The sequence below is a fragment of the Asterias rubens genome, chromosome 11 (assembly GCF_902459465.1).
Source record: "Asterias rubens chromosome 11, eAstRub1.3, whole genome shotgun sequence".
Lineage (NCBI taxonomy): Eukaryota > Metazoa > Echinodermata > Asteroidea > Forcipulatida > Asteriidae > Asterias > Asterias rubens.
In genome coordinates this window covers 17,257,392-17,280,616 of record NC_047072.1, presented here as the reverse complement: position 1 = coordinate 17,280,616, position 23,225 = coordinate 17,257,392, and the positions used below count along the sequence as shown (strand labels likewise).

The 23,225-nt window shown below is 40.0% G+C and overlaps 3 protein-coding genes across 5 annotated transcripts; 2 read left to right on the top strand and 1 right to left on the bottom strand.

Annotated features, from left to right (window-relative positions):
* The first annotated feature begins 112 nt into the window (after positions 1–112).
* LOC117296936 lies at positions 113–8,211 on the top strand. Its single transcript, XM_033780042.1, has 12 exons — positions 113–382; positions 1,066–1,246; positions 2,816–2,915; positions 3,411–3,585; positions 3,855–3,859; positions 3,912–4,072; positions 4,619–4,779; positions 4,928–5,258; positions 6,208–6,322; positions 6,494–6,670; positions 7,599–7,732; positions 7,924–8,211. Exons 1-12 carry the CDS (start codon positions 194–196, stop codon positions 8,070–8,072), a joined length of 1,878 nt encoding a protein of 625 aa, XP_033635933.1. The 5' UTR covers positions 113–193; the 3' UTR covers positions 8,073–8,211.
* A 102-nt stretch (positions 8,212–8,313) lies between these two features.
* On the bottom strand, positions 8,314–14,141 carry LOC117296687 (decaprenyl-diphosphate synthase subunit 2-like). Its single transcript, XM_033779720.1, has 5 exons — positions 13,399–14,141; positions 11,968–12,096; positions 11,204–11,660; positions 10,211–10,354; positions 8,314–9,826 (listed from the first exon to the last, which is right to left on the bottom strand). The coding sequence occupies exons 1-5, from the start codon at positions 14,079–14,081 to the stop codon at positions 9,674–9,676; spliced, it is 1,566 nt and encodes a 521-aa protein (XP_033635611.1). The 5' UTR covers positions 14,082–14,141; the 3' UTR covers positions 8,314–9,673.
* A 1,119-nt stretch (positions 14,142–15,260) lies between these two features.
* Positions 15,261–20,303, top strand: LOC117296686 (quinone oxidoreductase PIG3-like). 3 transcript variants are annotated; one of them, XM_033779718.1, is made up of 8 exons: positions 15,262–15,403; positions 16,261–16,313; positions 16,528–16,680; positions 17,099–17,204; positions 17,627–17,785; positions 18,310–18,522; positions 19,083–19,279; positions 19,864–20,303. In XM_033779718.1, the coding sequence occupies exons 3-8, from the start codon at positions 16,534–16,536 to the stop codon at positions 20,062–20,064; spliced, it is 1,023 nt and encodes a 340-aa protein (XP_033635609.1). In that variant the 5' UTR covers positions 15,262–15,403; positions 16,261–16,313; positions 16,528–16,533; the 3' UTR covers positions 20,065–20,303. The 3 variants fall into 3 exon arrangements, with proteins under 3 accessions (XP_033635610.1, XP_033635609.1, XP_033635608.1); XM_033779717.1 differs by having other exon boundaries at positions 16,161–16,313; XM_033779719.1 differs by lacking the exon at positions 16,261–16,313 and having other exon boundaries at positions 15,261–15,403.
* Positions 20,304–23,225: the final 2,922 nt, after the last annotated feature.

Genomic DNA, 23,225 nt, shown 5'->3' with positions numbered 1-23,225 from the left:
GTTTCTGTGGTGCCAGCTGGCATGTCATGGCCTCGAGAGGGCGCCCTAATTCATCCAATGTCATTGCCTCGGGAGGGCGCCCTAATTCATCAACAAGAGCGCCAGATTTTGATTTGAATCAAATCGTTAGCAACTTTTGAGGTTGAAATTTGGGATTTTAGGTTGAGTTTGTGAAATATTTTGCCAAATCAAAATGGAGAAAGAGAACTTCTTCACCAAACTGCGCCGTGTAGCGACGTCAACGGTGAACGAAACGGCAAGTTTGAAGACGTGTATGGAGAGACCGGTTGCGATGAGAACTTCGAATTCGAAATCGAATGGAGAAGTATCGTCTGCTAAACTTGTTCTGAAGGAAATGCGATTTGATGCGCAGAAAATGAAGGTAGAATTCGTGTAAACTTATAATATGAAATGAAGTTTTTCTCAAGATGTTTTCAATTCAAATCGAACCTTGTCGTGTTTGCATAGAAGTGCATGTTTGTTGTTTTACTTACAATAAGTTTAAATTTAATAACTTTTATTACAAATACATATTCAAATTATTAGGCCTAGCTAAAAACTTTATTTTTAAAGTATAATTTCCGTTCCAAAAACTCGAATCATCAATCATTGCAATCTAGAAAATAACCTTTGCCAAGGCGGGGTTGAGTACATTATTCAGTGAACATACAATCAGATGGAAGTTAACATAGACACAGTATTCTGAGGTGTTCACTGATAGTGATACTGACTGTACTCCTTTTTTCGTAATTTACTGGGTCTAGAGTCTAGACTAAGTAAGACTCTAGTCTGAGTTCAACATAATTTGTAATAAGTGCTTTTTGTTTAGGAACTTTTCCGTGCTAGTGCTATGCCATCAAATCAAACAGTAAACAAAAATCATCAAATTTTATGCTACCTTGTACCACTAATACATGCAATTTCGGATTTGTTCAAACATTATTTACTGTTTTCCTTAAAAAAATCCTCGCGAGCCACAAATTAGAAAGGGTACAACACATATAAAAGTAATGCATTTTATTTTATGTTGGTAGTAAACAGTGCTCTATTTTGAATTCTTCCCAGGAACAAGTCAGCCAGCAATTGCAAGATTTCCATTCGTCGGCGGAGTCCTTTGAAGAGATTGTTGATGCCTGCGAGGGTCTGTGTGATATTACCAAACAGCAGATGGAGGAGCTTGAAGGTTATCTTGAACAGTATGGCTACAAGAAATACAACGGGGTGGAGACACAGCAGCCAAAACAAGGTTGGGATAACAGTCTTTTAAAATAAACCCACGGCACCCTCGACAAAAGCAGTTATCCCCTTTGCAAAGTTCCATTGTCATCATAGAAGTGCCCTTTACCAGAGAGGGGAAATTGCTGTGCCCATGGCACCCTCGACAAAAACAGTTATCCCCTTTGCAAAGTTCCATTGTCATCATAGAAGCGCCCTTTACCAGAGGGGAAATTGCTGTGCCCATCCAAGAGACATGGGACAATGTGATAAAGATGAGACAAATCTTGGCATCTGGAAGAACATCTGAACTTCAACCTTAGAGACCCCACAACTGTCACCACTAGAAATCACAACCCACTCACCCTTAGAATTCCTTCCTCTAGAACCAACGTCTTTCATAAGTCATACAACTCCCAATACGGCAAAAGACTGGAAATGGAATTCACTCCCATACTTATAACAGCCAGCATCACTAAACACACTAAGAAAGTTTCAGCATACACTCATAGGTACGCATAAAATCGATGAGGAGTTCCTCCCTCCTGACCTGACCTCGTTGAGTGTTGTTCCTAGTAAGGAGCTGATCAATAATTATTTTATTAAGATCAAGATCTGGGCCCAATTTCATAGAGCTGCTAAGCACAAAAATTTGCTTAGCATGAAATTTCTTCCTTGATAAAAACAGGATTACCAACCAAATTTCCATTTGTTGCATATTGCTTGTTACTAGTATTCAGCTGTTGTTGGCTCATCCAGAAAATCATGTGGAAATTTGGTTGGTAATCCTGTTGTTATCGAGGTAGAAATTCCATGCTAAGCATATTTTTGTGCTTAGCAGCTCTATGAAATTGTGCCCAGGTTGGATCAGTTGGGTCTTTCCTGCCTTTGAAACTGTAAGGAACATTTGGTAATCACTTAAAACTACTTGGTTTGAGGGACAGCATTTGTTGTATAAAGTATAAAGCATTTTGAGAATCATTGCGCTTAGAAATAATGTGTTTAAGAAAAGTATCAGCTTTTGTCTCTACAAAAATTTGAATCTGAGAAATGTAACTGTCAGAATGTTTCTAAGACTGTGTATTCCAAATATGGATAAATTCGACCTCAATTCTTCCTCTTCTTAAAATCAAATTGTGGTTTTGACTGTACAGATTGGGTAGCAGTGTTCAAAAGGTGCATTTAACCATTAGGAAAGTATGTTAATCATACATCGGTATACATCGGTGTATGGGTAAAAACCAAAATTAATATTCTTTATCCCCGATGCAAATTTAACATCTATTATATCCTTGCGGTACCCGCTGCCAAAACATAGGATTCGAACTGCCTCTAGCTGCCAAGCAACCTCGGTAGTCTAGTTGGTAAGACACTGCTCTAGAACTGCAAGGGTCGTGGGTTCGAATCCCACCCGAGTAACATGCCTGTGATATTTTTTCACAGGACTCGGGAAAGTACTGAGTATACAGTGCTAACACACATCGGTGTATGGGTAAAAACCAAAATTAATATTCTTTATCCCCGATGCAAATTTAACATCTATTATACTAGGAAAGACAAAGGCACAACTCTACTTCTGAACTATTATTTGTCGTTTCAGAGAACAAGAAGAAGACAAAGAACCAAGAGAAGGAAAACGTTGCTCCTGAACCAACTTCACCGGTTGCAAAAGAAAACTCCAAAATGTCTACAGATTCAGTGTATCCTTGCCTGGTTTTAACTTGTAGGATATTGTTTTTTCAATTGTACATTATTGGTTCTTTATCCCTACCAGCTCGGTAACATTTTAACTCTAGGAAGTTGACCAACAATTTTAACCCAATCTTCGTCTTCAAATGATTGAAGATAAACGCACTGCCAGACACACTGGGGCAAACCCTCTCTTACATGTCTTAGCGATAACTGTGTACTGGAGTCTTTAACATACAATGATGGTACACACAGGTTCTATTGCTTTACGTCCCATCCGAAGGACGAAGCAATAGTTAAGTGTCTTGCTTAATAAGGACACAAGTGTCACAACTGGGACTCAAACCCACACTCTGCTGACCGATTGGCCACGACATGCCATCAAATCAAGTTTCAATTGTTAGAATCAGTGACTCGCCAACTGAAGTTGCCAAAACTGCATTGAAACCATCAAGAAATCATTGTATCTTTCAACAAAAACACCTTAACAGAAACCCTCGCCTCAGACTATGCACCCCGCCTCGAGCTCAATCAGCAGCACCCCCGGTAGACCCTAACAGGACGCCGCAACTGGCAGACTTCGGCATCAGCCAGTGGACGATGGATAGGATGTCCAACTTGGGTCTCCACAATGCAAACAATCAGGATCTGAAGATGACAGATTTCGCTGCCCCTCAGTATGTAACAGCTTCTTAAATTTTTTCTTTTCAAAATTCATTATTATTATTATAGTTATTATTATTATTTTGCCCATTTCACAAAGTACAGAAACAATACTTGCAAGCAAAAGTTTACCTACAGGAAAAAAATGTACTTTACAGAACTACCTGTAGGCCTATATGCCAAACTAAATGCCAACTAAAACACTGGTGATGATTGAAGATGACTGACAGAAAGTTTGGATACAACAAAGAACGTACGAAGAATAGATGAGAGATGAGGGTAGATAGGGTAAGTAAATTAATATTGACAGTCAACCAATCCACTGTTTAATTGTCTATCTCCAGGGGCCAATCTGCCATACCAAACTACATGTACCCAACAATGACACCCCAACATACCCAGAAACCCGGGATGCGGACCCCGTTCACCAACAGGACCATCCTAGTCACACCCGGCATGTTTGGCAATCAAGTTATCCCAACAGAAACGCCAACACAGTTCATCGGTAAGTTCTTTGAAGTTCTTTTACATCACGGACATGCTGCAAGTTGGTGCTGAACGGAGACACTTTCGATAAAAAAACTCATGTCCACCATACTTTGTTGTGCCGCACAGCCACATCAATTTTGCTTATAGAGCCTTCTCAGTATATGGACCCAAACTCTAGAATAAACTTCCAAATCACATAATTTTTTTCTTCCATTACTTTCTTTATACAACTTTGATGACCAATGGACAGTTCCGGCTTTCCACTAAGCTCCGCCCACCGCACACGTGAGCAAGACACGAGTACGAGCACTCCAAATGACATTCTGCACGATTCTGCTGCGCGTGCCAAATTTACGCGCACGCATGACCGAGTTTGTCCGACCACAATCATTGCTGTGATTGGTCAAATGGGTGAACGCGCACAGTTTGATTGACAGGCCGGATCTGTCCATTGAGTCAAAATATTCACAGGTTTGGTATTTTACGCGTAATGTTGGGATCTTTGACAATTACCAACTGTGTCCAATACCTTTAACAACCAAAGGTTGTCATTATGTTTCAGATACAAAGTCCTACCTCGTTGATTCACCCATCCCCCCTGTGCTGATGTCTTCCATCAAGAAGAGTATACCCACGACCTCTGACCTAAGGGTCAGCAGTCGGCGTGACATGGAAGTTGGTTCCGAGTCCAGTGTTCCCATCAAATTTACTGCATGGTCAGAGGTGAGCGAAATCGCGTGTGGAAATTAGAACAAATAGCTGTTTTTGTTTTTTTGTTTTATTTTTAAGATTAAAGAAATTGAATTGGACTGATTTTAATTTTGTCAGGAATTTTTTATTTAGTAACAATTGCACACTTCTTTTTCTTCAGTATTCCTCCCTACCAGCGCCACCATTCCAGCACCTCGCCCCTTCACTCCCGGCCGAGGTAACACCCCCAATGCCCGAGTGCCTAACCAAGCCATCCACCCAGGCACCCATGCCTTCCGAGCCCACACGCCTAGCCGAGAAGTTCACCACAGCCCCTACCCTACCCAGTGAGCCAGTTCAGCTAGCTCAGAAGTTCTCGGTAAACGCCATGCCGTCGGAGCCCATGAGTCTGGTGGATAAGTTTGTCCATCGTGACGACTTGCCACAAGAACCCCAGCTTCTCAGGCAGCAGTTTGATTTGGAGAGCAGAATGACAACAGCGCCCTCTTTTGGTGAGAAGGATTTGAAACTTTGCCTGGTGGATAACTAAGAGAGGAATTACAAGCAGGCCACCGAGGCCATGGTCTTTGCCTTGGTGCCCTTCAAAAGTTTCCCATTGACTTTTAATACTTTTCCAATGGAAGTGCCCTTTGCAAAATGAAAAAGGCCTCGCCCTTTCAACATGTTCAAAGATGAAATTCTAGGCCTGGTAACACCATGTGAATATCTCTTTTGAGAAGTGTTGGGTTCAGAATGGTGAAATAGTGGGCTCTTTAAGAGTCGTTACCATCCGGTTTTCAGAGCGCCCACTACTCTTAAAGGCAGTGGTCACTATTGGTAATAATAATAATAATAATAATAATATAGAAGTCTTATATAGCGCACGTATCTACCAAACAAGGTACTCAAGGCGCTGAGTATATACAAACTTTCAGAAAGATAGGTTATTGCAGTGATGAATTCTGAGACCCAATTATTTAGCACCTTATAAGGGTTTACAAGGTGCTACTGCGCATTTAGCAGCCACAACCAGGAACACCGGGGCGAACCCCTTCTCTTTTCGATAAGTGCACTGGGTAATTACTCAAAATAATTATTAGCATAAAACCTTACTTGGTAATCAGTAATGGGGAGAGGTTGATAGTAGATATCATTTTGAGAAACGGCTCCTTCTAAAGTGACGTAGTTTTCGAGAAAGAAGTAATTTTCCACAAGTTTGATTTTGAGACCCCAGATTTAGAATTTGAGGTCTCGAAATCAAGCATCTGCCAGCACACAACTTTGTGTGACAAGGGTGTTTTTTCTTTCACATCTCGCAAGTTCGACGACCAAAATGGAGCTCAAATTTTCACAGGTTTGTTTTTTGGGGTAATGTTGAGATACACCAAGTGAGAAGACTGGTTTTTGACTATTACCAATAGCGTCCAGTGTCTTTAATAGTTATTATGTTTTTATTCTTAGGTCCCGTCGCCGGGTTACCTTCTCATCCGATTACCCCGAAGCATCAACGACTGAACACTTTGGCCGACAAAGAAGAAATGCCTCAAACACCAGAGCTAACTATGACATACCAAAGGTAAATTTTGTTTCTCTTTACTATTTTATTACTTTGTGCTGTCAGTGTAAATACGAGGAACCATGGAATTGGTTATTTGGTTACTACAATGACAAAAATAATATGTCCAGCTCTCGTCAGTTTTTCTTTGTTCACCCCCAATTAATTCAAAAGTTTTGAAATCTTCTACAGGTTCGTTGATGTTAACTCTTATACGAGTGGGGTCAGTAGCCACATTCCAGCCGCACCAATAGAGGGAGCCCAACAGGTTCCCTCCAATGACCCACAACCCCCTGTCCCACAAAGCTTGTACCGACAGGATCATGTCCAGTCTCCTTTGGTGCCAAGGGAAACGGCAAACGAGAAAAGGTGATTACAATTAGATCAATCTAAGACATCGTCTAGAATTGCAAGGGTCGTGGGTTCGAATCCCACCCGAGTAACATGCCTGTGATATTTTTTCACAGGACTCGGGAAAGAACTGAGTATACAGTGCAAACACACGTCGGTGTATGGGTTAAAAAACAAAATTAATAGATCAAGCTAAGCACAGGCCTGTATGGTTCAAGGCATTTTCTCGCTGAGCACCCTATGTCGTTCTGTTGTAATTTACGCTCTGTTCTGAAGTCCAGTATTTCTTAGTACGGCATTTCTATTTCTGTTGTAACGTTTGTAAAAGAACCCAGTGCTGTTGTCTTAAAACCACAGCACCTTTTAAAGGCAGTGGACACTATTGGTAATAACTCAAAATAATTATTAGCAGAAAACCTTACTTGGTGACGAGTAATGGGGAGAGGTTGATAGTATAAAAAAAACATTGTGAGAAACGGTTCCCTCTGAAGTGGCATAGTTTTCGAGAAAGAAGTAATTTTCCACGAATTTGATTTCGAGACCTCAGATTTAGAATTTGAGGTCTCGAAATCAAGCATCTGAAAGCACACAACTTCGTGTGACAAGTGTGTTTTTTCTTCCATTATTATCTCCCAAATTCGAAGACCGATTGAGCTCAAATGTCCACAGGTTTGTTATTTTATGCATATGTTGAGATACACCAACTGTGAAGGCTAGTCTTTGACATTTACCAATAGTGTCCACTGCCTTTTAACCATTACATGGTGCTACATAACATACCTCGCAGGATAACTTGCAATAATTTTGGAGCGCCATGAGCATCACTGAGTGACAGATTTGAGCCCAGTTACAAGAGCCCACAATTTGTTTATTATAAGCACCTTGATTGGTTTCACGAAGACGTGCGCAGTATATATTACAATTTTTATTCGCATTTTTGTTGTAGTTTGGGTTACACAATCCCCCCAGTGACAGAGGTCGAGTTCAGTCAGGTATTGCCGTACCTACAGAGGTTGATCCCCATGGAGATTTTCAACCAGCACTTGGAGCTGCTTAATGTCATCCTTGCAGAGAAACAAGGTTTGTGTTTTAGTTTTCCGTGGTGTAGTCACTTCAAGTCGCGTCCGCCACTTTAAGCCTTGCGCTTTTCAGTTGTTGTAACTTGTAAGAGATCAGTTGTGACTTTGAGTTGGTTCCAGTTTGGAGCAATGAAGTTTGATAATACATGTAATTGTTAGAACTGTACTTCTGACTTTTCTTCCGAACAACAGATGCGAGTTTCATCAGCGAAGTGGAGATGCAGATGTTACAACTGGGTAAAAAGACCAAGTCCTTCACTCTGCTTATGGCCAAACTCAAGAGGCTGTACCTAGGCAAGAAACCAGGCAGTACGGAACCAGTCTACTACATCCCTAAGTGAACATCATGCCTCTTATAGAAGGCCGTGTCTGAATCGGCGACCACAACTACGCCTATGTCTTCAAACTCGCATCATAATAAAAAATATTAATGGCTTCTTATTTAGCGCTCATATTCGTCACTCAGTGACACTCAAGACGCTTCAAACATTTTCCTGCAAGGTACATGTATATGTGGCACTTCATTTGAATTATGAGACTACTCCTTTTAAATAGCACCATGTAATGGTTTACAAGGTGCTGTGGCGTAGTATGCAGCCAATCAAACCAAAAACACCTAGCTGAACCCCTTCTCTTTTGTGATGAGTGCACTAGGTTTTGACCTGGGTGAGTCAGGACAATAATAATAAACAGTTTTTATATAGCGTAACATTACAGTGAAGTCTCAAAACGTTATTGGAAACAATGGCAAGTTCTGTGGTGCCGTTGGTTAATTCGAGTCATGGAATTAGCGCACAAAAATGTACATTGTATATTATGAGCAAGTTGATTTTTTAGTGTAACAAATTAATGACACACAAAGCAAAATTCTTTTTTGTTTGATTATTTAATTAATGATATAGGCCTATTAAGTACAAATTTTATAACAAAAATGTATTTGTTTTCAATAAAAACACTGTTGAATCAATAAAAAGGATTTGTGTTGATATGTATAAAACTGTTTTGGTTTAATTATTTTTGTAACAGCTACAGTCATGGGTACATTCTTTGTCACAAAGACACCAAATGAACATCATATAAGTATTGAGTAACTCTTCGCAGATCATATTTTTCGATTAAGCGAACTTGATCACTTTACTAGCCAAAAACCCAATGGAGAGAAGATAAGGAAGGAAGTTTTAGTTTTAGATGTGGGAGGAAAACTCCAGAGAATTATTTAAGGGAAAACCCACACAGTAGGGACTTTAAAAACCCAATCAACTTGGTTGGGATTTGAACCAGGGTCCTTCCGTTTGGAAGGCAAGGCAAGACGACACCACTACGCCAAACCTGATGTTGATCTCATAACGTGATTGCATTCACAATTTGCTCCAGAGTGTTTTGGTCAGGTAGAGACTAGTGAAAACCCAAACCACATACTGCCCCCAGCGGGATTCGAACCAGGGTCCTAGAGGAAGAAGGCGAGGCAAGACACCACTACGCCAAACCTAATGTTGATCTCATAACGTGATTGCATTCACAATTTGCTCCAGAGTGTTTTGGTCAGGTAGAGACTAGTGAAAACCCAAACCACATATTGCCCCCAGCGGGATTCGAACCAGGGTCCTAGAGGTAGAAGGCCAGGCAAGATACCACTCTAATCAACCCGACGTTGATCTCATAACGTGACTGCATTCACCATTTGCTCTAGTGTATTTTTGGCCAGGTAGCAGGTAGACAGGGTAGAGACTAATAACCCAATCCACATCGGCCCCTAGTGGGATTCAACCGAGTCCTTGAGGTAGACAAGACCTGATGTTGATCTAATAACGTGACAGCATTCACAATTTGCTCCAGTGTTTTTTTTTTATGTCAGTTAGAGACTGGAAACCCAATCCACATAGTGCCCCTGGTGGGATTCGAACCGGGGTCCTTGAGGTGAAGACAAGACCTAATGTTGATCTCATAACGTGACAGCATTCACCATTTGCTCCAGTGTGTTTTTGGCGTCTGATTCTGGGAAAACACTAATCGCTACCCGCGCAGATTCTCCGTACGTTCGACACAACTCCTTAGATTTTGTTATTGCTGACCCGCTTTGAATATCTCGATGAAGCTGTAGTAAAGACAAGAGCATTGCATGATTTTTAAAACAATTTCCGTAAAGACTAAAATTCTGAACATTCAAAATCATCAAGATCAACCAGGGGTGGATTTCACAAAGAGTTAAGACTAGTCTTATCTCGAGCTAAGACAAGTTACTCGTCAACTCATCCTAACTTAGGACTAGCCTTACGTTTTTAATATCTTCTAAGACTATTCCTAAGCTAGGACTAGTCCTAACTCTTATCACATAACTCGTCCTAGCTTAGGACTAGCCATAAGTTTTGAATGACTCCTACAGAGTCCTAGGACCTGTGCTACGTTATCGACCCTACACCCCTTCCCATTTGGAGTTTTAAAATTACAAATGATATCAGATACAAAAACCAACATTTACCTTTTTGATATCGACTGTGGTCTGGTTCCTGAACCTGTCTCGGTTTTTGCTGCTTTCTAGATGTAACAACACAGGGGCGGAGGTCAGACTAAATGAAGCGTCACTGCCGTCAAATGATGTGAAGGTCAGCAATTCTTGGTTAAGCTGGGGAACAAAATAACGAATTTCATTTAATCTATTAATTTCACAGGTAAAAATGCAAAGTACAAAAATAAGAACGATAAAGGAAACGGAACGTTACTGATAGTGTCGCACAATTCACAGATCAAACAAAAACTGCAATTATTGACAGTATTATAAAACCTGGCATAAATACCAACGGACCAGTTTGTCCAATTATAATACATGTAGGCCTGTACAAATAATAATAATGTTAACTTATAATAACTTAATAATGTAGGTTCATTAACATTAATAACATGGCAGCGAATTAAAAGGACCAGGAAAGAATCAACAAAATTCAAAATTATATAAATGCAACAATAACAAAGATTACAGATCAAAAACAAACAAAAATGTGTTAATTAACACATTTAAAATTATTGGGCATTATTCAAATACAAAATGTGTAAGTACATAGGAAAATAAAAGAATTTGATTTGAATTTAAATGGTTTTTAATAAAAAACAAAGACCATAAATAACATTAAGAAGGAGTAATCAGGTTAAATGTAATAAATGTAGGGGCTGTTTTTGATAAGCATGCAGAAGTTTGTAAAACAGCCAGACAGACAAATAGACAAAACAAACAGACACACATGGGTGAAGACATGCAAACAAAAAGGACAGACAAAGATAATACATGACAGCTACTCTGACACAGAATAGAACGGAGGTATACAATGAGTTCATAATTAGCAAAAAGACGCCAGAACAGTTCAAGCAGTAGTGAAACAAAATAAATATATGTAACATGGATTGAGATGATGAAATTCCAAGCCTGTTGGAGATGATGCCATAAACTAGAAGCATTTTTGTTGTAAACTTTTCTTACCTGTTGTGCAAGTGCGATATTCTTCCCAAACTCAAAAGCACATTTCTGCATTTCCTCTCCATGTCCAGCCAGCTCCAGCGCCGCTCGGCAGCTCTTAGCAATCAGACTCCCCGACGACAAATAAACATACTTTGCCCAGTCCGCGATCCCGACATTCGGGAGGAGCTGACCGCTCCCCTTTGATCCAAGCTCCTCGGAGAAACTCATAAAGGTAGCCTGGGTGAGGTCAGAGATTGACTGAGAGACGAGATCAACGACGTGAGTGTTGCGGAGCTGCGCCAAACCGCTGCATGCACTGGCGAGGAGGAAGTCCCCGCTCAGGACAGCGATCTTGTTGCCGAATTCCATGACGCTACGAGGGCCGTCCGTTGGAATAAGATCTTTGATGTCCACGATGCCTTTGTGGACCAAGAAAGCTGTGTGGATCATCTCGGCGATTTCAGCAAGTGTCCGCTGACTGAAAGAGAAAGAGAGTACACAAGATTAAGCTGAATAATAATAATATAACACCTAATTTAAAATTATCTATAGGCGATTGGGTAACCACAGTTTCAAATCAAGCCCAGTCACTTGGCGGCAGGAGAGAAAAAAAATTCATAAGTTTTTTTCTTTTTCTCAGAGACACTTTAACAAGCCTTCTATAAACAAGCCCTTTAAAAGTACTACATGTATTTACTACACTTTTTGAGGTAACAACAATGTACATATTGTCTGCATCTCAAATGAAGAGTAGTTTATATAATTTGCACGACCCTATATTTTACCTGGGGTATATTCCTCTGACCATACTTTGTTTACTCGTATCCCTGGGAGACGGACCAGCAGCCTTGGAGATCAACAAGACGATCAAGCCTCTAGTCTGAATGTTGTGCTTGCCATCGTACACAAAGTTTCTAATCACAAGAAAGAAGACGAATATTTACACGTCGGAATCTCGCCCCCAGAATCAAGTTTGTGTACAACAAAACAAATGTTGGGCCACAGGGTGGTACATACACATAGGGTACATGTATCTGGGATCTGAAAGTAAGGGTACACCTTTAAATTAGGGAAATTTACAAACATATTTCTTAAAGGCAGTGGACACTATTGGTAATTACTCAAAATATTTATTTATTACAATATTTATACGCATAAAACCTTTCTTGGTGACGTGTAATGGGGAGAGGTTGATGGTATAAAACATTGTCAGAAACGGCTCCCTCTGAAGTGCCATAGTTTTCGAGAAAAGAAGTTATTTTCCATGAATTTGATTTCGAGACCTCAGGTTTAGAACTTGAGGTCTCGAAATCAACCATCTAAACGCACACAACTTCATTTGACAAGGGTGTTTTTTTCTTTCATTATCTCGCAAGTTCAATGACCGATTGAGCTCAAATTTTCACAGGTTTATTATTTTATGCATATGTTGAGATACACCAACTGTGAAGACTAGTCTTTGACAATTACCTGATAGTGTCCACCGTCTTTAAATCGTCACTTCAAATAATTGTACCAGCTCACAAGTAAATAAAACTCGACTAGAGTGCAACTTGAATCAGCAACCTCTTGATTAACGGGATAGCTGCACTATACCACATAGTGTCAAAACAGTTTTGTTTTGTAACCAGTTTCTTTAATGTGATGATCTTGGTACTCTCGGTTAACTGCTCAGAATGTTCTGACAACCCTCTTGTTTCATGGGGGTTGTCCAATGTAAATGTCAGGGTTATCCTAGATATACCTTTATAAATGTGATGTTTTTTAACTTACTCCAGTTTTTTTAATTTTACACTTACACTTACAATTAAGGTTTGATGGGATTTTTAATATTGTAGGCTTATGCCTTTTAACAACCCCATATCCATTTTCATTCAGGTATTTGTCAAAGCTGTTTTGGAAGTGATTGGTTGTCTTGGCTTTGACCACTTTGGCTGGGAGTCTATTCCAGTTATCTACAACTCGTTGTGTGAAGAAGTGTTTTCTGAGATTGAGCCCTTTGTTAGCCTTTTTTTTTGAAGAGCTTCTTGTGTTACTAGTTTGTGAGAGTGTGAATAGACTGCTGGCATCTACATCCACGAGCTCCGTAAGAATGTTGAAGGTTTCTATGAGGTCCCCTCGCACTCTTCTTACTTATTAGATTTAATTATTTCTTTTTGTCTAAATAAATAAATAAATAAATAAACAAATCATCTTCACTGAAAAAGACAACTTACTTTGCTGTTTTAACAAGTGGGTGCTTCGTGCCAACAAGTTTACGGACATGCATGGCAACGTTTGACAACTCATCGCTCAGTAAGCAACGGAGACCGATGAACGACGTTGGGTATCCCACAATCTTCTCCGCTTCCGCAATGGCGAGTGACCAAGCAGACCTCTCCGGTAAACCGAACAGACTGATCCCACGCGATGGAATTACGCTCACATGGTTGAGGGACGATCCGAAAAACTGAAGACCTGCTTTCATCTGAGATGATGAGCCAATGTTGGAACTGTGATTGCGTGGTGGAAGCGAATGAATGTTTAAAACATCGCTCGCGTGTCTTCCCTCAAATCGAGTCCAGGAGTGAGATCTCAATGTTTTACTTTCATTCAGTTTTGGATTTAAAGATCGCTCACGAGAACTCGACGAGTCACCCTGAATCCTTGAGCATCTTGTCAAGTGAGTGTTTGTGAGTGGTAGATATGCAGGAGTGGGTTCACTCAATTCAACTTTCCACACACTAGGATTTTTCAATTGTTCATTTTTCTGATTGGTTGAACAAATTGTATTGGCAGAGTTCCTTCTTGAAGTTGAAGACTTAGTTCTCTGATAAGCAGTTGCCGTTATCTGACGTAGATTCCATGACATCTTTTGATAAGAGCAGTACCGATGTAAATTACCACAAAGCAGCGACATCCTGCCCAACCAACTTTATCATCCACGGGATTTGTACAAGGGAACGCTGATAAAACTCGACAGAAACACTTCTTGAGATGATTCCTGCCCAGGGGAAGATTTCAAAAGATTTTTAAATTTTCAATCAGGTTTTAAAATATCAGTTATAATTATATTAACATGCACACGAATACTAGGTTGTAATTTTGCTCCATTTTTAACAAAATGTCAGCATGCAACCAACTGAATTTTTAAAGAATATTTGGAAAAGTTTCCGTATGGCGCCACCACTTTTTCATTCGATATGAAATAATATAGTATCTAATTTACCTCAATGAGATATCCCTTTTTGTAAAACTGAGTGAAAAAGTGGTGGCATCATACGGAAAGTTATCCGAATATTTATTGTCATGATAAAAAAACATACATGTGAATGATTGTGACTTATTTTAATTTAGTTTTATTTTAATATTTCTTTACAATTTTGTCTGTTTTTCATTAATTTTAATTAAATTGACAAACAACAAACGCTGACCCTACCCTTAACACTTAGCTAGACTTGCATTGTGTGAAAGTAGGTTTTCATACTCATAGGAAGCATGGTTGAACTTTGAAGGTCACATTTGAGCTCGTTAATTAACTATCATGAGATGAGACATGACTATGGTATGGTCATTTTGTGCATGGTGGTTCGAATTCGAGCACGGACTCAACTTTGTGATTTTTTGTAGTCAGCTTCACTCAGTTTGCAACAATTATTTATCAACAATTCAGTTCATACTGATTCTAAAACTTGATGTATACAATGTTCGACAACTTATCCCACCATATCTTTTACCAAAATTTAAATATCATTAAAAGAAATAAAGTTGTTTCACTTACCGAAATACCACACCACACTATTTTAGCACGTTCACTCATTTCTCACTAAAAGTGTTATAGCGCCACCAATAGACTGACATTGAGTTACATCATCTCGCAATGAGGTCATCTCATTATAAACAGGGGGGAGCTTCAAAATATTGTCTTTTTTATTGTAAATTTGTGTTTGTTTTAGAATATTCATTTTATATTTCACATAAAAAAAAAAAAAAAATCTGCAATATGCAAACGTCTTATGTCTTATGACAAAAAAAACAGCAGAAAATTTACAAAAATATTTATTTTATTTTTTGATTTACACCTTTAGTTTAGAATGGTTTCGTCTAATCAGCTGGTCACAAAAACCACATACTACAAAAAAAAACAATCAGCAGAAAACACAACAAACAAGAAGCTTTGTTTGAGTTATTGAAGTATTTGGCACAGTTTTCCTGCTGTCAGTTTGCATAAGTTAAAAAGCGGTAAGTATGCACATGTACGGGCCGAAACTTATCCCCTGTACCATCCGTAGGGGCATAAAGTAAGTTTAGACTTTAGCAACTGTTCACTCTTCACCCTTCTTCAAAGTTCAATACTTTATTTACTTTTGAGCCGCATGCATGAGCGGCCTGTTTTTGTAAGTAACAATAATGTAAGTTGTTTTTTGGGGGGTGCACGTGACGGGGGGGGGGGGTGTTGGTGGGCGGAAAAAAATGAGGGGCAGGGAAATGTTGGGGTAGGGGACATGTGCGGAGGGGGGGCGGTGAAATGTTGGGGGAGGGGAAATGTTGGGAGAGGGAAATGTTGGGGAGTGGGAAAATGGTGAGGGGCTGGAAATGTTGGGGGCGGGGACATGTTGAGGGGGCGGGAAATGTTGTGGGAGGGGAAATGTTGGGGGAGGGGAAATGTTGAGGGATGGGGAATGTTGGGGGATGGGGAAATGTTGAGGGGGTGGGGAAATGTTGAGGAAGGGGGAAATGGTGGGGGGGGGGTAGGTGGGGAAACGTGGGTGGCGGAAACATTTTGGGTGGGGGGAAATGGGCAGAGAGGTGTCTAGCTAGCCGAAGTTTCTATTCGTACCATGGAACCTGGATTTAAAAATATTTGCACCCGTCTTAATTGACAAATGAGAAAAATCTTCTGTTGAAACAAAACAGTTGACTTAATTTATTTAATAGTTGCAGTTGATTTTTACAGTAACCATGGATTACGCTGTATTTTTTCCCATTTTGATTCCAGTTGTAATAACATAAGTCCTTCTTTTGAGACATCAACTACCTAGATTAGATGATTGATCAAGGGCAAGACATCTTCATTTTTCTTCTCCTCTTGACTGCAGCAAGCATTCTGCGTCTGGTTTCTTCAGATACTGATGATTTTGACACCCTTCAGGTTTGCTTAGTCTTTTTTTATTATTTTGTAATTGGTTGTAAGCCATCTAGGCAAACTTGTACTAGCCTACAACGAGCCCGCCCCTTCATGTGCCCATGGATTCACCAAGAAAAACATGGAGAAAAAAAAACAAACATTTCTCCATCATTTTCAATGCAAAGTCTGAATTTATGTTTTATATATTTTAAAGTGATACAAAATTTTATTTGTTCAGGAAACCATGGCAACCATGAAAGCGCCGCAGTTTGACGAATGCGGTGGACCTGAGAAACTGTACATTGGTGACGTGGCTCGCCCAGAACCTGGCGATGACGAGATTTTGGTCAAAGTTTTCTCCTCAGCCATCAATCGTGCTGATACACTTCAGGTATGCAGGTAGTGGCAGCCACCCCCCCATTCTAACCCCTTCCCTATCTGTAACAAGAGAAAAATGGAGCAACAATAGACTGGGGTGTCATGGCCGAGTGGTTTGGAGCATCAAATTCAAGTTCTGGTGGCTATAAGTCATCAGAATGTGGGTTCGAATCCAGGTCAGCACACTTGTGTGATGGAGCAAGATACTTTACTATTATTTCTTCTCTTCACCCAGGGGTATGGGGTACCTGCGAGGGTAAAGGTTGATATTGTGTATGAAAAAGTCACTGTATTGCCACAGCTGCTCAGGCATGTCAGGTCTGTATAAAAAGGATGTGTTGAGAGAATTTTCCCCCTTATAAAAGTCTCTCTTTTTTTTCTTTTTCTTTTTTGCAATAACTTACTAATTTGTCTTATGTTTGATATTAAAGCTGGCTGGATCTTACAAGTCGCCCCCAGGAGCAAATCCCATCTTGGGTCTTGAGGCTGCTGGAGAAGTGGTCAGACTGGGTGCTGGCTGCTCCCAGTGGAAACTAGGTATGGCATAGCCTTTTCCAAAATCTCTTTACGCAAGCATCCCGCTTTGAATTCACCAGGTAGTGCGAATCACACGCCGGACGACGAACTGCACGGTACTGCATGCAGTACTTGATATAAACATGGCGTCGAAACATGGTTTTTCAACCTCTAACAACGAACTTTGTTAAATATATAATCAGTAAACCTTTTCAACAAAATTCCTATAAATGTCAATCTTGTGTGAGGATATATTGTGTATGAAAAAGCCTTTGGAGCGCTAACAAGTATGGTTGCCCAGGGTGTATACTCCCCAGGGAGCTGAAAAAATTTAAGGAATGTTATTGCCCCAATGACCAGGGCACTAATGTTAAGCGCGCATTGAGACGATTATTGTGAAATGCGCTATATTATAAGAACTTTTTTGTTACTTTGTGTGACAGGTGACCGCGTGGCTCTTCTTGCACCAGGAGGAGGTAATGCAGAATATGTTGTCGTTAACGAAGGTCATGTGATGCCTATCCCGAGTCATGTGACTATGGAGGAGGCAGGTGGTCTCCCAGAGGTCTGGCTCACTGCTTACCAACTTCTTCATTTTGTGGGTAAGTACTTTCTGTAGTTTGAATCTCACGAGGAGCATTAAAGTGTCATGGCCTAGTGGTTAAGGGCACCGGATTCAAGCTCTGGTGTTGGATCAGCAGAGTATGGGTTCGAGTCCCTGTTGTGACACTTGTGACGACCTTAAGCAAGACACTTGACCATGATTGCTTCGTAAAAGTTGGGGAGGTATAGTGCATTCTGCTCTCCCAGCCAGGCTGTAAAGGGGGTAACCCTGTTTCAGCCCCACAAGTAGGTAGCAACAGCCCCTGGAATTATAGTTGATTGTATAAACCCACACCTTGAAGTGGCCTTCAGGCCTTGTGTGTCTGGCAAACTGACTACAAAAAATTAAAATAAAATAAAATGCATAATGTTTGCAACCCAGGACGTTCAAGGTGATGATTGATAGCAGTGCCCTGCAAACATGGGTCATCTTGTGCAAAGAGCATCCAAAATAAAGATCTTGATTAAACACTCAAAGTCTTCCACGGTGTGACACAAACATCTGAACATTTCTTTTTACTAGGTCATGTCAAACAAGGGGATAGAGTGTTGATTCATGGTGGGGGAAGTGGAGTCGGAACTGCAGCTGTTCAGCTGGTCTGCTTAGCGGGAGCTGAACCCATCGTAACGGCAGGAACTAAAGAGAAGTTGGACATGGCCAAAAGTCTTGGGGCTGTCGCTGGCTTCAACTACAAGGAGGTGGACTTTGCTGAGAAAGTCTTAGAATTCACTGAGAGTAAGAAAATAGTAATGTCTTTGACTTGGAGCAAGTTCGAGTGAGCAAATTTTAGTCGACTACTGCGCAGTTACGAACTCACTTAAACAACTCGTTTGGAAGCCTAGCTAGGCCAACCATTGGTACACAATACTCAAAACTTCCATTCCACTTCTTTCTGCCTTTTTGCTTTAGTGCCACTGGTTCCCCTCTGCACTTAAGCATGGAACAGGCTAATGGGACCAGTGAAAAAATGGTCGACCACAGCAGTCAACCAATGGTCGACCAGCGCCTGGGTTTGAGTCAAAATAGTCAACCGTTAGTTAACCATGGTGCACACAAGTTTGGCATTTCACAGCCTTCACAGCCTTCTCGTTTGCTGCCATCAGATCTTCAAGGCAAAACCGCTCCTCAAGGGCTGGGTATCCGCATACATGGCGTGGCATAGATTTGGGTATAGGTAGTGTCTGAAAACCCAACATGGATTCGAACTGTGGTCCACAGAGGTACAAGGCAGGGAAAGAAACCACTGAGCTAACCTGCATGCGCATTAACTGTTTTTTCTCTTTCCCTCTGTGCAGGCAAAGGTGTAAACCTGATTCTGGACTGTGTCGGCGGAAGTCACTGGGAGAAAAACTTGCGCACAATAGCGACGGAGGGAACATGGGTGGTGTATGGGCTACTTGGAGGAGCATCAGTAGAGGGCGCTATTCTTGGTGGTTTACTCCGGAAGAGGGCGACGATTGTAGGGACAACGCTCAGGCCTAGAAGTATTCAAGTGAGTACCAAAGAAAAGATTCACAGAAAGTGAACTTTTAATTTAAAATGTTGAACCTGAAAAATTAGCTAGTAGCATAGGACTGAAAGGCTTTCGAGTCAAAGTTATATATTTAGTTAAAGATGCTATGTCAGATTTTTGGCCCCAAACATTAACAAATAGATTGTTTTGAGTGAATGGTACAATGTATTTCAAAGAGTATCAAAGAGTATCTAAAAAAAAAAATAAAGAAAACTTTAACTTTTAATGGTCAGGAACTATGAAAAAAATTTAAAACGTTTCCTATAAAACACATGTTGGGATCCCAACACTTTGTTTCACTGCTACTAATAATTGGCAGACTTTTTCGAGCAATGGCTAAAATGAAAGCTTGTAAATTTCTCGACCCCCATCAAAATACCTATTGGATTTTAAATAAAAAAATTTGGGTCAAATCGGCCAAAAATCTGACATAGCATCTTTAACTTTTTTAATTACAGGCACGTGCCATTGGTTTATTGATCCATTGCAAATAACTGCACCATTTGCTGTTGGTCTGCAATATCATCTTAACTCTTTGTTCCACATTTGTTCTCTTTCTTCAGTACAAAACGGACCTAGTAAGCGCATTCACCGAAAACGCCTTGCCTTACTTTGGGACGAAGCTCAAAACCATTACAGACAGAGTGTTCTCATTGGATGAAATTGCAGACGCCTATAGACACATGTTGGCCAATAAGAACATCGGAAAAATCTTACTGCGTGTGCACCAGGAGAAGCCAAGTACCGACCACAGTGAACTTTAGCGCACAGGTCGACCGACAATGTCGTGCACACCATTTGAAAATCTGAACTTGTTGCAGTGGAAATACTTTACAACAGGGCTGGAATTAAACGCAGGCCATTGCCCCCCCCCCCCCCCCCAAGACAAGGTGGCCTTGGTGCCCCAAGGTTTCCAATATACTTTTTTCCTGGGTGGAGAGAAGCAGTTATAGCCAGAGTCTTGCTTAGGGACACAAGATTCGCGGCAGGGACTCGAACCCACAATCTGCTGAACAGAAAACACCAAAGCTCTGAAAATACAAATTGTTTTAATACTGCATGCTCATGCATGACATTTATTTGTTAGTTACAACTTTTAAGTCATGTTATACAATGGCATTCCTTACTAATTCAAATTAAGCCATAACATTGTAGTTTGTACAATCATCTATTTACAAATTAGACAATTTCCTTTGAAGTCGTTAAAGAGTGATAATGAAAAGAAAAGTTAATGTATTGCTGTCTTCCGAATAAAAAGCATAATAAACTGTAACAATATACCTACGAGGTAACTATAAATAAATAGTAAACTTGCGGGTACAACCAGGTATTAAATCTGTTCTGTGTGTGTTGGCTCTGGAAAAAACCCAATGAGATTTAATCATATTTCTTTTGTACCCGCAAGTTTACTTTTTATTTATGCAACGCTTCAATTATACCTTAATAAAATTGAACTTATGCATTTCAAAAGCATTTTAAAGCTTGCTAAATATAATACAGTACAAGAGTCTTGCACGTTTTTTCGTTACCTTCACTTGTTAAACTTACAGCCATTGGACACTTTCGGAACAGAAAGAAAAAGAAAAAAGTTCACAGATTTACAAATAACTTACAGGGTTTACAGAAGGTAAAGACTTGTGTTAAAATATTGTTGCATAAAATGCTTTACTTTTTGAGAAAACATTTAAACAATATCAATTCTCGATATCGAGAATTACGGATTCATGACATGGCGAAACGTGAGGAAACAAGGGTGGGTTTTCCCAATATTTTCTCCCGACTCCGATGACCAATTGAGCCTAAATTTTCACAGGTTTGTTATTTTATATATAAGTTGTGATACACGAAGCGTGGGCCTTGGATAATACTGTTTACCGAAAGTGTCCAATGGCTTTAAAGCAATATACACAGGGGAAGGTTCTCCCAAAAAAGTGGTTTAATGCATCGTACTTTGGACCCTAAGTCCCCTGTACAATTTGTGACATGTATCCTACTCATTTCTGCTCACAAGCGGTAAGCGTTATTTTCTGTTTAAGCAGCTCTATGAAATTGGTCCTGGCAGACCGGCCTAAGGCAAGTCTGACTTGGACATGCACACTACATGCAGGAGTGATGAAAAATTATGTACAAATAATTTCAAAGATCTGAATATATTGGGTTGAGTTTCCCAGATACTGGGAAATAACTATTATTTTCTGTAAAGTTGGATATAATGTCTCTGAGGTGTATACAATATATGACTCATAATAATAATAAATATTATTTAGCATGCCATACAGGAAATGAATTTATATATGGATTTTTTTTTTAAATGTGATGTAATCTTTCATGGAGTGATCATTTCAGTTTGGGAATTTTTCACAAGAAATTTGTGGAAATGTGAATTATTGCACTTTGAAATGGGTTAAATGGCACCCATCCCAGATATTCAAAGGCTTCCCGCTCTCTTTGGCAACAATGGACAAAGCTTATCATAGGTACCAGTTTGATGGGTACATGAGGTAAAACAGTTTTATTAATTGATGTTTAATCTCTGAAGCCAATTACTTCATCAAGCAAAATAATTTGACTGATGCCTTCGGTTAGCTTCCCCAGGTCGACCCCGCGGTGCTCATTCGGGTGAGTTTCTCACAATCAAACGATCACACTCGCCCTCTTGTGGTGATGTCATGCACCAGGGGCCAGCCCCAAGTGACTGTTCCACAAGCAGGGCACTGGGGGCTGACCCAGGTGAGCCCCTGGAATGATGTCAAAGCTATACAAAGGTACCGTGGGCAGACCGGGGTCAACCCGGGGAAGCTAATCGAACGCCCCTGGAATGACATCAAAGCTATACAAAGGTACCGTGGGCAGACTGGGGTCAACCCGGGGAAGCTAATTGAACGCCCCTGGAATGACGTCAAAGCTATACAAAGGTACCGTGGGCAGACTGGGGTCAACCCAGTGAAGCTAATCGAATGCACCCAATCTTTCTTAGTAGATTTGTACAACCCATTTAAATTAACAGTTACACCCCTATGTTCCAACAACCCACGTACAATGTCCTCATCCAATTCTGAATGGCCCCTAAATACAGAATGCCGAATGCAGAGTTTTATAAAAAAATCCTTGCACGACTGGATGGTGAATTGAACCACTCGGAAGCTAATCGAACGCACCCAATCTTTCTTAGTAGATTTGTACAACCCATTTAAATTAACAGTTACACCCCTATGTTCCAACAACCCACATACAATGTCCTCATCCAATTCTGAATGGCCCCTAAATACCAAATGCCAAATGCAGAGTTTTATAAAAAAATCCTTGCACGACTGGATGGTGAATTGAACCACTCGATTGGGTAGAAAAGTCGGATTGCTTAACGCAGCCGAAAGCCGAAACCTAAATTGCCCATAAAGACGTTGTCTATCAAAAAACTTTCTTCGATGAAAATTATAATCTAGAGGTGATTATTCCATCTACTAGGTGATACAAATTATGTTAACCGGGAAAAACAATTTTTACATTTTTGCAGAAGATGTACATTTTCTGATTATCAATATATAACAAAAATCAATTCCAATCAAACTTGGATAATTAGGTTAATTTAAATATAAAAAAAGACAAAGCAATGTTGTTCCAATTGAATACCTACTATTATAAATATTATTTATATAATTATTATAAAATAAATTGTTCTGGTATGAAAACAATATAAAGGAATTCACAAAAGTACCATGCACTGGTACTTTGCAGAAATATTTGCTAAACACAATTTTGTTTTCTTGAATAGTTTTCTGAAATAAAGCCCGGTCAGCTTCTATTACAAAAGATGCCTTTTAAAGCCATTGGACACTTTCGGTAAACAGTATTTTCCCAATTATTTTAGCAATTATGCACACAAGTCACACACAAACATAATAATAATAATAGTGGCTTCTTATAT

Coding starts and splice junctions, on each gene's coding strand:
- LOC117296687 (XM_033779720.1), bottom strand. CDS start 14,081: ATGTCGCTGCTTTGTGGTAATTTACATCGGTACTGCTCTTATCAAAAG. Junction 10,355..11,203: donor ATATCGCACTTGCACAACAG/GTAAGAAAAGTT, acceptor TTTGTTCCCCAG/CTTAACCAAGAATTGCTGAC. Junction 9,827..10,210: donor CCACAGTCGATATCAAAAAG/GTAAATGTTGGT, acceptor TCTTTACTACAG/CTTCATCGAGATATTCAAAG.
- LOC117296936 (XM_033780042.1), top strand. CDS start 194: ATGGAGAAAGAGAACTTCTTCACCAAACTGCGCCGTGTAGCGACGTCA. Junction 5,259..6,207: donor GACAACAGCGCCCTCTTTTG/GTGAGAAGGATT, acceptor TTTTATTCTTAG/GTCCCGTCGCCGGGTTACCT. Junction 6,671..7,598: donor GAAACGGCAAACGAGAAAAG/GTGATTACAATT, acceptor TTTTTGTTGTAG/TTTGGGTTACACAATCCCCC.
- LOC117296686 (XM_033779717.1), top strand. CDS start 16,209: ATGATTGATCAAGGGCAAGACATCTTCATTTTTCTTCTCCTCTTGACT. Junction 17,205..17,626: donor CTGCTCCCAGTGGAAACTAG/GTATGGCATAGC, acceptor TTTGTGTGACAG/GTGACCGCGTGGCTCTTCTT. Junction 18,523..19,082: donor AGTCTTAGAATTCACTGAGA/GTAAGAAAATAG, acceptor CCCTCTGTGCAG/GCAAAGGTGTAAACCTGATT.